The 15,331-nt window shown below is 44.2% G+C and overlaps 1 protein-coding gene across 1 annotated transcript in view; it reads right to left on the reverse strand.

The window, feature by feature from the left end:
* The window catches only part of SCD5 (stearoyl-CoA desaturase 5), a 172,429-nt gene that overhangs the window by 68,301 nt on the left and 88,797 nt on the right, over positions 1 to 15,331 (reverse strand). Inside the window, exon 2 of the mRNA XM_069594547.1 lies at positions 2,413 to 2,543. Within this exon, the coding sequence (XP_069450648.1) occupies positions 2,413 to 2,543 (131 nt within the window). The remainder of the gene's footprint in view (positions 1 to 2,412; positions 2,544 to 15,331) is intronic.

The following is a 15,331-nucleotide window of genomic DNA, read 5'->3' on the forward strand; positions in this document are numbered from 1 at the left end:
AACAGTATTCACTGAGTGCTACTATTAACTAGGCACTTATTATTCATTATTTCATTCTCCCAATAACTGTGTGAGGTAAATATCATTACACTCCCCAACTCACCTTTTGCAGATGAAGGAACAGAGACGTGAACCAAAGCCTACACCTAGCAAATGGCAAAGCCAAGAATTATTCAATGACCTGGATACTTCCTTCGACAATATATTTTCTCTTCAAAAAGTAGAATTTAAAATCACAGTGTGATGTTCTCTATGTGATGTTTTGTTAAGGAAACTTAAGTTTTTAAAAACTAAGTTACATACAAGTTTTCCAAGTTTCATTTGGAAAAAGAGGTTTAGGCTCTCAACTTCAAGTTATTTATGTTGGAAAACATTCCAGTAATAGAGGTGCTTTATAACTACATGAAGGCTTGAAGGCTTCATGTAGTTGAAGGCTAAAAATAATAAATTGCTTGAACAAAATAAATGAAAATTACTGAGTTAAGTCCTGAATAGCATCTAAGACCTAAATCAGTGAGTTTCTAAATTATAATTATCATAACTCATTGTTAGGGTAAACAAAGCACAATACTGAACTAAGATGGCTGGATTCAAAGTGAAGGGCAGTATAGTTCCCACTGCCAACAGTGAACAAAAAGAACACAAAACTGAGAGGCTGCCAGCTACTCCTTTGTGCAAACAGCTTCCTCCTGGGATGCTGGTTCTTATTCCCAACCGCACTTGAATTGTTCGGTAGATATTCATAACGTGAACTGTGATCTCTAAGTGATGTACTGTGCTAGACCCTTTTTGCTTTATGAATGCACAAACAGGAAGGAAGCCTGAATTGGGAAACGAATTCTTAAGACACAAGAGCAACTTAGAGAAATATTCAAGGTCAGGCTGTCCTGTAGGGATAGAATGCCCATTGTACAGGTGGCCACCTGACCTGCACATCTGAGGGTCAGAGAGAGACTTCTGGGTCACCTGTCTCCCTGGGCCCTAAAGTTGTTTTGGGAATCACCATTTCTTCCCAATAGGTTGAAAATACACAGGACCTGGAATCATCTGTCCTCATAACATGGGCAGAAATTTTGAAAGCAAGTTATTCTCATCCACCTTATTTGGATCACATAAGGAACTGGGAAAACAGAGATTCATGATCAATACAAAATTCCAGCAGCTCAGAAAGTGCCCAAGGGGGTGGGAAATGGTCTAGGTAACAAAGCCAAATACTTCAAGGATATGGCTCAATCCTAGTGCAGTCATGGTCCCTCTTACATTTGTGTCATGATTTCATAATGACTCTGAAATTGAAGTCATATTCTTATATTTACAGATGAAGAAACTAGAGATGAATGAATCAAAGCAAGCAACCGTCAGTGTTAGTCGCTCAGTCATATCTGACTCTTTTGCAACCTCATGGACTGTAATCTGCCAGCCTCCTCTGTCTATGGGATTTTCCAGGCAGGAATACTGGAATGGGTTCCCATTTCCTTCTCTGGGGGATCTTCCTGAATCTGGGTCTGCATTATAGGCAACTTCCCGAACCTGCATTATAGGCAGATTCTTTACCATCTGAGCCACCAGGGAAGCCCAGCAACCATAAGGAATAGAGTAGAGTGGAGTGGAAGTCACTCAGTCGTTTCTGACTCTTTTGCAACCCCATGGACTGCAGCCTGTCAGGCTCCTCTGTCTATGGAATTCTCCAGGCAAGAATACTGGAGTGGGTAGCCATTCTCTTCTCCAGGGACTTTTCCCAACCCAGGGATCAAACCCAGGTCTCCTGCATTGCAGGTGGATTCTTTACCATCTGAGCACCAAGGAAGCCCAGCAACCATCAGAGTAAGAATGAAATCTTGAGTCTTCCTAATCCACGCTGAGTAACAGACCTTTCACCACAAATCTAAAGCATGACCTCAAGAATATGTGTTGTAGGAGCAACGACTTTGGAGTTAGACTTGCATTGGCCTATCCAGATGTACCATTTTTTAGCCATATAATTAGGAAAGTTCTTTAACAGCATGAAGCCTTAGTTTCCTCATCTGTAAAATGGGGACATGCATCACACCTAGCTCGTGGGGTTACAGTGAGGATCAAAGGCAATATGCATATATCACACTCAGCACAGAACCTGACCCTCATTAGAGCCAGACAGATATTGAGGGTTTCAGGGTCATGTTTACAGCATGGACTCTGGATGAAGGAATTGCCTTTCCTCCTCTGTAGTTTAGCATGTCTTGGGGCTTAAAACCCCCAGGGAACATTTTACAGTATCAAAAGCCACAAGAAGATAAAAACTTGACACAGGCAGAGAGTGCCTGGGCCTAAAATGGGTGTGGAGGATGTCCACTGTACAGGAAGCATGTCTGTGTCTCCGCCCACACTGCCGTCCGCGCTGAGTCCCTGAGAGTGAGGACCCTCCATTCCCACCTGGAAAGCCATGGAGTTGGCAGCAGCCAGAAATATCCTCAGGGGCAGCTTGGCCTTGTAGGACCTGTGGCTCCACAAACGATGGGCACCAGCTGTCACACCCAGAGCAGTCAGGAGGAAGCAGAAATAGGCTGCAAGACACAAGCAGGGAGAGAGTCAGCAGGTGTCGGAGCTTTTAACCTTCCTGTAGCTTTTCTCTCTTCTGAATAGGGATCCATGTGGAATGGTGTCAGAAGCATATGCAGTGTGAAGAATCAATAACTTTGGAAAAGGCAGGCTTTTTTTTTTTTTTTTTGGTTTTTAACTTTCCGGTACGAGAGAGACATAGAGAGAACTTTGCTTAAGAAACTGGGACCTTGGAACATCCATTTTTTCTATGTCAAAGGAATCTATTTCTTGCCAGTCTTGATACAAAATCACAGCCCTATTAGTGTTCATTTGTAATTCTTACATGTCCACTCTTGGTGGAGTTGAAATAGATCTCTAATCTTGCTTCTTAATTGGCACCTATGCCAGGATGACTCTTTTAAATGGCAGTGCCCATTTTCAGGGCTCTTCTAAATGGTTTGAAGGAACTCAGGCCAGACCTAAAAGCAATGAAGTCTGGCTCAGGGTCAGTAAGAATGAGACTAAAACTGATACCAAGGACAGCTGAGATTTGTCTTCTAGCACTCCTCACTTATACCATCACCATCACTATGACAGGGCTGGTAGAGATGGCCAGGTGGAGATCTACTTATTTGTTAAAAATTTCATTGGGATATAATTAATTTATAGTGTTGTGTTAGTTTTAGGTATATAGAAAGTGCATCTGTTATGGAAATATATAGAGCGACTCTTTTTTAGATTCTTTCCCCACATAGGCCATTACAGAGTATTGCATAGAGTTTCTGTGGTATACAGCAGGTCCTTACTAGTTGTCTAGTTTATTTATAGAAGTGTGTATGTGTCAATCCCAATCTTCCAATTTATCCCCCCCCCCCCACTCTGCTTACCCCTCAGTAACCATAAGTTTATTTTCTATATCTGTAACTCTATTTTGGGTTTATAGATAGGTTTACTCATAGCCTTTTTTTTTTTTTTTAGATTTCATATATAAGTGATATCATATGATATTTGTCTTTTTCTGTTTGACTTACTTCACTCAGTTTAAGAATCTCTAGTTCTATCCATGTTGCTGCAAAACACATTATTTTGGTCTTTTTTGTGGCTGAGTAATACTGTATTGTATATAGGTACCACATCTTTATCCATTCCTCTGTTAATGGACATTTAGGTTGCTTCCACATCCTAGTTATTGTAAACAGTGATGCAGTGAACACCGGGGTGTATGTATCTGCCGGGAGCCGGCACGGGAGATCCCACCCATGACAAGGTCATGCGGAGAAACCTGATGGGCAAGGCGAGTCAGGTCTCAAGGGGTCCTCTGCCTGAGCTGCTACTGCTGCTGCATCTAACCCCGCCAAAAAACCAGAGTCTGCCTGCTTTACTGTGCTTTCCACTCTTCTGACATTCTCTGGAAAAAGTTAATTTAGGGCTTCAGTCTCCTACATATAAAAAGAATGTCTTGGCTTAACCCCCTCTGATGGCTCTCTAACTTGCCTAACAGGTTCCCCTGGACTTTTGACAACTTGTGAATTGTTTACAGCCCCCCAACCATGAGAGGCACAAAGCTTAAAGCATCTTAAAGATACAGAGCCTTTTCTAAAGAGCTAAAAATTATACTGGTGATGGGTTTCACTGTTGAGTCAATGACTGCTACCAGGCCTCCATATTTTTTATCTTTTAGGCACCTGAAGGATATTAATTAATGTAATTGGGATATAGAAATAGGAATATAGTAGTTTTGATGTTACCAACACTAGACTTTTGAGTTAATTATTTTTCTTTGTTATATATCACTGCACTCTTGTATCTTTGGTATGTAAGAATGTAACTTTATTTAGTGCTTTCTGACAGTGGCACCAGACTTTGGGAAGAACAACACAAATAAGTCTTCTGGTTGACAAATCTTTATCAGAAAAGGGCCGTAAAATGTTAATTGGCCTTCTGGCCAGAAGATGATGTAAATCACCTAAGACTTGTGTATACAACTAAGTATGCAGAGAAAAAGCCTGGTCTCGGTAAGAGTCAGGGCTGCTGATGCTACATAATTTTATATTATCCATTAACCTCTATGTACAAAAAAAAGGTATAAAAGGCCGTTCTGGACAATAGAGGAGGGGCCAGTCACTGGACTGGTTTCCCCCATGTCTCCTCTTTACTCTATTTTCTGGCTGAATTTCCATCTGGGGCGTGGAGGCTCGCCATGTCTACTTACTTGCCCCGGCTTCTAAGATCCACACGAGAGGGAGCCCAAGGTGGGGCATCCCCCGCTATTCAAGAGGACGCCGGTGGCCTAACGTAGATGGTGCAAGCTCTTTGTCTGGAACTTTATTGGCTTTCCACGTAAACCAAGTTATTCAGCCTCTTTTCTCCACTAAATTTTCCTACTACACTATTTCTTCCTAATCTAATCTTATATTTATAAGTAAATAAGTTTTTCCTCGCCCACGCCATCCCTGCTTCGAATTTCCCTGGATCCACCGGGGCTGGACCCCGGCATGTATCTTTTCGAATTATGGTTTTCTCCAGACATATGCCCAGCAGAGGGGTTTCTGGATCATATGGCAGTTCTATTTTCAGTTTTTTAAGGACCGTTTATACTCTTCTCCATAGGGGCTGTGCCAGTTTACGTTCCTACCCACAGTGTAGGAGAGTTCCCTTTTCTCCACACTGGGTGGGAATTTTCTTAAAGTCAACCTATAGTGGAGCTTATTGTCTGCCACACATTTAAATATATTATCTTTAGTCTTCATAACATGTGTTAGCATCTCATTTTACAGCTGAGAAACTAAATCTCTGAGTTAAATCCTTCATATAAACCAAAGTCAGCCTGGTTCTAAAGCCTCTGCCCAGAGACCCCATGCTGCCCCTACATGGTGGTGGTGATTTGTTCTTTGCACAAGACTTGGGAAAGGTTGAGGGCATGGTAAAAAGGAGACCAAAAATCACAATTCCCGACATTATTTTCCTCTAGTGGTTTTAAAGCAAGGTTCCCACAAAATGCTAAATGTCTTACTTGAATTATCTTATTAAAACATAGCAAACAACCCTTATAGGTCTATATTATTATTGAGTCAAAGGCTTAAAGAAGTTAACTAATTTCCCAGTATCACAAGGTTGGGGAGTGTCTTTGCTAAGAGTCAAACTTGAGTCTGCCTGAACCAAGAACAGAGTACTTGGCCTCTATACTTTTCATTGCCTCCAGGAGATATCAGGTAAGTTTTAGCTTCATTTTCTACACCCTCCTGGAGAAGGACATGGCAACCCACTCCAGTACTCTTGCCTGGAGAATCCCATGGACAGAGGAGTCTGGCAGGCTACAGTCCCTGGGGTCGCAAGAGTCGGACACGACTGAGTGACTAAACCACCACTACCACCTCTACACCCTACATCCTTAATGCATGCATGCTAAGTCACTTCAGTCATGTCTGACTCTTTGTGACTCCATGGACTACAGCCTGTCAGGGTCCTCTGTCCATGAAATTCTCCAGGCAAGAATACTGGAGGAGGTTGCCATTCCTTTCTTCAGGGGATCTTCCCTACCCAGGGATCGAACCTGGGTCTCCTGCATTGCAAGAGATTCTTTACTATCTGAGCCATCAGGGAAGCCCAACATCCTTAATATTGGATCCCAATCTAAATTTAAAAGTGAGCTGCTTCCTTATTAGAGGGGAGAGTCCTGAACTACTTACATGTAAGCAGGGTCAGACAGATAGTCCTAGACAATTGTTTCTACCACTTAGCACATACAAGGCCCTCCATAAGGAAGCGTCAAAGACCAAGTGACCAGCTGTGAGTAGATACATGAGTAGTCATGAATGGTACCCAGGCCAAGTTCTTAGGAAGGCCCTTGTAGGACTTCTTTGGAAGTATTACTAGGGCAACTTCAGTGTCAATATATGTATTTAAAGGGAGTACAATATTACAGCTTCCAAAAGTCAAGCCTGACTGATCTTGACCCTGATATTTATATGGGTCTAAAAACAAGACTCACCCTTGGCACTAAGATTAATGAGTCTGAGTATGTGTGGTTTTCATGAACTTGACAAATTATTCCTTCCTTGAAAGGTTAAAAACAAAAAGCAACAATCTGCCCATAAATCACAGAAAGTAGTAGTAAATAAAACACTCTGACCTCTTTTGTTATCATAATTTACCCTTGGTCATGAGTCCATGAAATGGACAGCTATTTCCCATGTCATCCCTGGCCTTCATGGCTCTGCCAATAATTTTTTTCTGTCAAGTGAAATCTATGATGGAAAAATTCAATGTGACCCTATCTTGCCAGTGGGCTAAGACACTGAACCTTGAGTGCAATAAGATGAATTCCCCAGGCTCCATGAAACATATTGGCCTTAAAGCAATCCCTCCAAACCATGGTTCTCAGGGCCTTGCCATGACTATGGCGTTGTCTTGTCCTTTTCAAGATCTTCAGTATTTCAGGAGTCATTTACCTTGTTGATCTGTTCATGTCTGGGCCCCTGACAATGGGTTTGAGTCAGAGCCTGCACTGGGCAATAGTGGTTATTGGTTTCCCATGGTCCTTCTTTTGGCAACAAGAATGTAGCTGTTTGACCCAGGCCTTGGCCTTGCATTGTACCCCCATCTACCTTCTTCTGGGACTACAAACCTGACCCAAGCTTTCTCTCTTCTGGCTTAAAGACTAATGCATGATTGAAACAGCAAAGAATGAGGCCTGGAGAGCAAGATGTGAAGATGACAGACAGAGCCAGCTCTACAAGAGACAGAAGGACAGCTGTCTGCACTGAGCCACTGGCTGCAGGTCCTGGAGTTCTACAGTTGTTCTTTTCATCCTTTGATCCTCCCCAGTATTCCTCCCAGTAATGTGAGCCAACAAATTCCCTTTTCTTGCTAGTTTGCACTAGATTTCTGATAACTAAAATTCTGCAGAATGTCTAGGAAAGAAAGCAATCTTTTGGTCATAGTCCAAATGAGTATAAACAGCAAAAATCTTGGGCAGTTATGAGGCTTTATGGGATGTTCCATTTAACAGGTCTCAGTTTTCCTACTTTGACAGGGTTAATTGGAGAGATTCTTAACCTCTCTTCTATGAGGTATGTGCTCCAAAATCACTGCAGATGGTGATTGCAGCCATGAAATTAAAAGACGCTTACTCCTTGGAAGGAAAGTTATTACCAACCTAGATAGCATATTCAAAAGCAGAGACATTCCTTTGCCAACAAAGGTCCATCTAGTCAAGGCTATGGTTTTTCCTGTGGTCATGTATGGATGTGAGAGTTGGACTGTGAAGAAAGCTGAGTGCCGAAGAATTGATGCTTTTGAACTGTGGTGTTGGAGAAGACTCTTGAGAGTCCCTTGGACTGCAAGGAGATCCAACCAGTCCATTCTGAAGGAGATCAGCCCTGGGTATTCTTTGGAAGGAATGATGCTAAAGCTGAAGCTCCAGTACTTTGGTCACCTCATGCGAAGAGTTGACTCATTGGAAAAGACTGATGCTGGGAGGGATTGGGAGCAGGAGGAAAAGGGGACGACAGAGGATGAGATGGCTGGATGGCATCACCGACTCGATGGACGTGAGTTTGAGTGAACTCTGGGAGATGGTGATGGACAGGGAGGCCTGGCGTGCTGTGATTCATGAGGTCGCAAAGAGTCGGACACGACTGAGTGACTGAACTGAACTGAACTGAACTGAATATCCAAACATGTTTCAATGAATGCTGGCTAGTTGGCTCTGAGGTAGTGAATAATCAGATACAGAATTGATGACTTTGAAAAAAAGGAGTAATGGGCAGTGTCAATAACTTTACCAAGTAACTCATACCTCACAGAGCAAAGTGCTAAAGTAATTGAAACTGGACTCAAAATCACAGAACAGTAAGAAACACATGGATTGGTCTATATGCAAATAAGAGTCACCAATTCTAGTTAGCTGAAGCCAAAAAGACATGCATTAAATAGATATTAAGTAGTCTATGGAACGCACGAGGAGGTTGCAGGATAGGGTTTTGGTTCACAGCCTCCAAGATGGCGCCAGTGCTGCCTACCTCCTTCAATTCATGGCCTTGCGCAGTCTTCTCCCCTTGAGTAACTTTCTTCTAACCAAAGGCTCATAGCAACATTGAGGGAATATCAGTTCCATTATTCGGTTACAAAAGATATGACTTCTATTTTGCTAGCAGAGTCTTTCTTTCCTTGGTTTTGGTGAACTAAGCTGCCATATTGGGAAGGCTAAGCTGGCAAAGAACTCAGGATGGCTTTCATCCAACAGTCAGTGAGGAAATGAGGCCCTCAGTTCAACAGTCCTCAAGGAACCAACCAACAACAATGTAAGTGAGCTTGGCAGTAGCTCCTTCCCCAGTCAAGCCTTCAGTTAAGACCACAGTCCTGGCCAGCACACTGCTGCCTTATGAGAGATCCTGAAGCAGACAGTCCAGCCTAGCTGAATCTGGATCCCTGCTCCATATAAACTATGAGAAAACGAATCTATGTTGTTTTAAACCGCTGACTTTGGGAGTACTTTGTTCTGTAGCTGAAAGTGATTAATATAAGACCTGAATAGGAAACTTCCCATGAGTGAAGGAAGGTACAGTCTAAATCCCAGTTTAAGAATGGTTTGCCATCTATAGGGATGGGCAGTAGATTCAAGTTGCATGGGGTGGGGGGCAGGGTGGAGAAGCATGGGGTGACTGCTAATAGGTATAGGGTTTTAGGGGCTAAAGAGTGATAAAAATGTTCTGAAATTGATTTTGGTGACTGTTACACAAACCTGTGAATATACTTAAAATTAATGAATCGCACATTTTGAATAGTTGAGTTGTATGGTTTGAGTTACATAGCTCAATAAAGTCATTACTAAAAAAATGACTGAGCTTCTATTAGATTTTTTTATTATGTATATTTTCTCAGTGTAAATAAAATAGACATGTCACAAAAGAACATAGGACAAAACAAAGAAAAATCAACCATTTGCCTAGGATGGACACTTGCTACCAGTGGGCACACATATCACACCATGGGCCCTTAAATCTTTCATAGCTGCCAAGAAGAGTGTCTGTTTTACACCTATGCATGAATCTATCCAGACCAAAGATTCCAAGGCAGAATCACCTACTTACCAGTGTTCGGATCACAGTCCACACTCTACCGACAAAAGAGAGAGAATCTATGGTCTCTTTGGCTTCCATGGTGGAAGGCAGTCTCTCACCGATCTGGATTCCTCCATTGCAGCAATGTGTGGAAAATAACTGAAGTGACCCTCTCCGGACCACAAAACCAGAGAACAGTCCCGGGGGGGGGGGGGGAAATGTATATATATATACATGCTGCCGCTGCTGCTGCTAAGTTGCTTCAGTCATGTTCGACGCTGTGCAGACCCATAGATCACAGCCCACCAGGCTCCCCCATCCCTGGGATTCTCAAGGCAAGAACACTGGAGTGGGTTGCCATTTCTTTCTTCAATGCATGGAAGTGAAAGTGAAGTCAGTTGCTCAGTCCTGTCTGACTCCTAGCAACCCTGTGGACTGCAGCCCACCAGGCTCCTCTGTCCACGGGATTTTCCAGGCAAGAGTACTGCAGTGGGTTGCCATTGCCTTCTCCGATATACATACGTATGTGTGTGCTAAGTCACTTCAGCCATGTTGGACTCTTTGCAACCCTATGGACTGTAGCCCACTAGGCTCCACTGGGATTCTCCAGGCAAGAATACTGGAGCAGGTTGCCATTTCCTTCTCCAAGGGGTCTTCCTGACCCAGGGATCAACCTTGCATCTCCTGCATTGGCAGGCGGGTTCTTTACCACTAGCACCACCAGGCTATGTATATTCATTATATATATGGGGTATATATATATGGGCTTTGCATATTCGTTATAGATTAATAATGCTATACAGTAGGTCCTTGCTCTCTGTTTATTTTGTATATAGTAGCGTGTATAGTTTGGGCTTTCCTGGTGGCTCAGATGGTAAAAAATCTACCTGCAATGCAGAGGATGCAGGTTTGATCCCTGGGTGGGGAAGATCCCCTGGAGAAAGAAATGGCAACCCACTGCAGTATTTTTGCTTGGAGAATTCCATGGACAGAGGAGCCTGTCGGGCTACAGTCCATGGGATCGCAGAGTCGGACAGGACTGAGTGACTCTTTCACTTTATTTTCAGTTCAGTGTGTATAGTACATCTTAAAATAGCCTCTTTTCGTTCACCCTCAAATACTTTGCACACATAAGATCATTGCAATCTCTATTACGGGAGCAATAAAGATGAAAAAATCGGTATTTGGGGACAGAGTGTGCAAAAAGAAGTTGGTTTCTATAATTTCTTAAATGAGCGCACAGCAAAATTCCAATTAAAAAAAGAAAAATGCACTGCACTGCCTAACAGTGTCAGCAGGGAGGCTGGAGAAGGGGGTCTGCTCTCACTGCCTGCCTGCCATGGACCCGCACTTTACCAATATGTCTAACTTCATTGTTTTGTTTCTATGTGGTAGATATCTAATTCCCATTTCACAGATGTGTAAAACTGAAGTCCAGAGCCTAAATGCCTCGGGATCTCACAAGGACAGAGCTGGGGCCCAAAAACCAGCTCAGTCTAGCCCAAGCCCTCTACCCTGGTGCCAGGGTAGCCAGCCCTGACTGCCCACCGCAGTCATCTGGGATCTTTAACATTTGAGAGATCCATAGGGCCCAGTGAATCTGAGATGAGGGCCCACAGAGCAGGGATCTCTCTCCAGAGGGGACTGTGATGCACAACCGGGGCTGAGAAACCACTGCCCTGTAATGTACGTCCTCCCTTAGACACCATCTGGTCCCATCCCCTGAACTTACAAATGGAGAAACCTAAACCCAGAGTGCACTGCACTCCCTCCAAGCCCCCCACCCCATCCCATGCTGACTCCCACGGGGCTTGGTAAATGCTCAGCGGTTTGGGAGCAGGAGACAGCATGCTGTCCTTTCATGTGAACCCAGGCCGCCTGTGCTCTTCTCCTGGCGGCTCCCTTTGATGGTGTGAGATGATCCCCAGGTCCCCTCGCTGGAGGCTTTGATATCCACGCACCCACCGGACTGGAAGGCGGGTATGCAGGGGGGCCCAGGCGGGAGAACCCAAGCTTGCAGGGACTTGTCTTCCACCAGGGAAGCAGGGAGGTGAGGCGGGGGGCAGGAATCAGAGGGTGAAGGCTCCTGGCGACAGGGCCACATGCAGGGGGCGGCGGGGGGGGGGGGGGGGGGGCCGGGGGAGGGCAGGGGCAGAGCCTGCATGGGAGAAAACAGCGCACTTGGATATCTGCCTTTTTGGCTCGTGTTTTGAAGGTCACTTTGGGGCTCTGGCCAACAAATGAGTGTTTCTCTTCTCCAGTCTTTCCTAGATTTGGCAGATCAGTGGAGAAAAGTAGACACAGCCACAGATGAATCAAGAGATACACACAGAGATACATATACACATATGAGTAAATAATGCGGACTTCCTAGTGGTAAAGAACCCATCTGCCAATGAAGGAAATGGGTCAGGAAGATCTGAAGGAGAAGAGAGTGGCTACCCAGTCCAGTATTCTTGCCTGGAGAATTACAGGGACAGAGGAGCCTGGCAGGCTACAGTCCACAGAACGGTGGAGTCAGACACGACTGAAGCGACTTAGCACATATCTCTGGTGGTCCCGTAGTTAAGAATCCACCTGCCAATGCAGGGAACACGTGTTCAATCCCTGGTCTGGGAAGATCATACATGTGACGAGGCACCTAAACCCGTGGGCTACAACTACTGCCCACCTACAGCCTGTGCTCCGCAATAAGAGAAGCCACAGCAACGAGAAGCCTGTGCACCGGCAACTAGAGAGCAGCCCTCATTCGCAGCAACTAGAGGAAGCCTACACTCAGCAAGGTGCTCAGCAAGGAAGACCCGAGGCAGCCGAAAATAAGTAAGTTAACAGCAGAAAAGGAATCTTTCTCTGGGCTTTATATCTTTATCCCTAAAATGGAGAAAGTCTTCACAAAAAATAAAATAAGTAAATGATGGGCACTATAGCATGGTTAAGATGAACCTGGGCTGAATCCCTGGTATATCACCTATCAGTGTGACTTTATCTCTAAACCTCGGTTTCTTCATCCATAAAATGGGAACACAGCCTGCCCTAGAGGTTTGCCGTAAGGGCTGAACGCAGCAGTGAATGTACAATGTGAGCCGGGCCTGGCAAGCAGCACTGGCAGGTGCTACTACCCCAGTATGAACGCCAGCCCACTGCCTCTGAAACTAGCCCTTTCCCGGCTAACCCCCTGTAAAGACACCCACGCTGTTTATCATTCTGAGCTGGAGATTCTCAAGAGGATGGGCAATCTTGCCTACTCCCTTTCCTGAGACCTTTAGCAAAGACTCCAGACTGTTCATTGTCACAAACCACAGCTGGAAGGGTGTTACTGGCATCTAGTGGGTAGAGGCCAGGGATACTGCTGAGTGGTCAGCAATGCCTGCAACAAAGAGGGACCACAACCAAAATGTCAGGCGTGCTGCAGTAGAGAGTCCTGTTCTGGTTTCTTGGGGGCAGTTCTCGAAACCTAGTGTGACTACACAGGCCTTGCTTCCTCACACCTCTGACTTCATGGGGAGTTATAGGAGTAACTCATGTTTCACATATACACATAATGTAATGCAATGCAATATAGGCCAAACGTTTGTTGAGGTTTTCTGCATCATATGGAAAAACTCGAATGAACTTTTTGGCCAACCCAATGTAACATAACATATGATAAACAAGCTGAAAACAAAGAACTAGGACAAAAAGCCAATAGGATTTTAGGTCATTGGTTCTTGAACTTTAAAGGGACAGCGGTCTTGCTAAAATGCAGATGCCCAGCTCCACTCTCAGAGATTCAGTAGGTCTGGGAAAGAGACCCAGAAGTTCTGTTTCTAACAAGTCTGCAGGCGGCTCTGGTGCTGTTGGTTCAGGGTCTGAGTGTTTAGCCCATCCACCAGTGAGTGTTTGGCTGACCCACCAGATGCGAGAGAGAGGGGCTAATAAGGGGCTAGCCCTCTAGGGCCACTCACCTCATGAGACGCTGTAACAAAGAGTTGCAATTAGACCTTAGGTCTTCCAGTGAAAGGTTTGGATTTATAACATTTGAGATTCTGAGGCAATTTCCTCTTAGATATTATTTGAACATTTGACTCGAAATCAGAACATTTTTACAAGGTCATGAGAAGTGTGGGCTTAGAGGTAAAGGGCTTCTTTTGACTATTAAACCTTCCAAATTCTATTGTATTTTTAAAAATTGAGTTGATTTACAGTGTTGTTTTAGTAATTCCAGCATATGGCACAATAACCAACAGCCTTTGTGATCCCTGCCTCCTTCCTCTTTGCCACCTTCTCCTCTGTGACACACGGGCTGCAGGCATCTTGAAGGAAGTGCCCACATCTTCTAGATTCAACGGAAAGGGAACAGAACAGAAGGGAGAAGATAGATTTCACAGGTACTGCCTATTTTTCTCCAGCATCCTTCCTGCCTTCAGTTAGGCTCACTTAGACTGTTCTGAAGTCCTGGGCAAAGCCTCCTTTTCCTGGTTGATTTACAAAATATATGACAAGTAGTATAAAAGTCACAGCAGATCACAAACAACTGCAAAGTACAGCATAGCGTGTTTCCTCTCTGCTGTTGCACCCTAACCTTCTATTCAGTTCAGTCGCTCGGTCGTGTCTGACTCTTTGCGACCCCATGAACTGCAGCACACCAGGCTTCCCTGTCCATCACCAACTCCCAGAGCTTGCTCGAACTCATGTCCATCGAGTCAGTGATGCCATCCAACCATCTCATCCTCTGTTGTCCCCTTCTCCTCCTGCCCTCAATCTTTCCCAGCATCAGGGTCTTTTCTAATAAGTCAGTTCTTCACATCAGCTGGCCAAAGGACTGGAGTTTCAGCTTCGCATCAGTCCTTCCAATGAATACTTAGGATAGGCTGGTTTGAACTCCTTGCCGTCAAAGGGACTCTCAAGAGCCTTCTCCAGAACCACAGTCTAAAAGCATCAATTCTTCAGCGCTCAGCTTTCTTTATAGTCCAACTCTCACATCCATACATGACTACTGGAAAAACCATAGCTTTGACTAGATGTACCTTTGTTGACAAAGTAATGTCTCTACTTTTTAATATGCTGTCTAGGTTGGTCAATTTCTTCCAAGGAGCAAGCATCTTTTAATTTCATGGCTGCAGTCACCATCCACAGTGATTTTGGAGCCCCCTCAAAATAAAAGTCTGTCTCTGTTTCCATTGTTTCCCCATCTATTTGCCATGAAGTGATGGAACCAGATGCCATGACCTCAGTTTTTTGAATGTTGAGTTTTAAACCACCTTTTTCACCCTCCTCTTTCACTTTCATAAACAAAAAAGAAAGTAAGCATTAGAGTCTTTTCCAGGACCTCATTCTGTATCCACAGGTGTCACTTCAGGTACTCAGGCTAAGCCAGGCATCCCTGTTAGATGCTCGCTGGCCCTCTATGTTTTCCAACATGCAAATCATCACATTGTAATTAAACAAGGAATTGTTCATCTAATACCATCTAAAACATAAACTCTAGGAGGGCAGGAATCTTGTCTGTCCTTGCATGTATTGTCAGCTGGTACTTGTGTAACTATTATAATTATATAATGTATGTATATAATTGTATAACAACTCTTTGTGACCCTATATACTATACAGTCCATGGAATACTCTAGGCCAGAATACTGGACTGGGTAGGCTTTCACCTCTCCAGGGGATCTTCTCAACCTAGGGATTGAACCCAGGTCTCCCGCATTGCAGGTGGATTCTTTACCAGCTGAGCCACCAAGGAAGCCCAAGAATACTGGAGTGGGTAG

The sequence above is a fragment of the Ovis canadensis genome, chromosome 6, assembly GCF_042477335.2.
Source record: "Ovis canadensis isolate MfBH-ARS-UI-01 breed Bighorn chromosome 6, ARS-UI_OviCan_v2, whole genome shotgun sequence".
Lineage (NCBI taxonomy): Eukaryota > Metazoa > Chordata > Mammalia > Artiodactyla > Bovidae > Ovis > Ovis canadensis.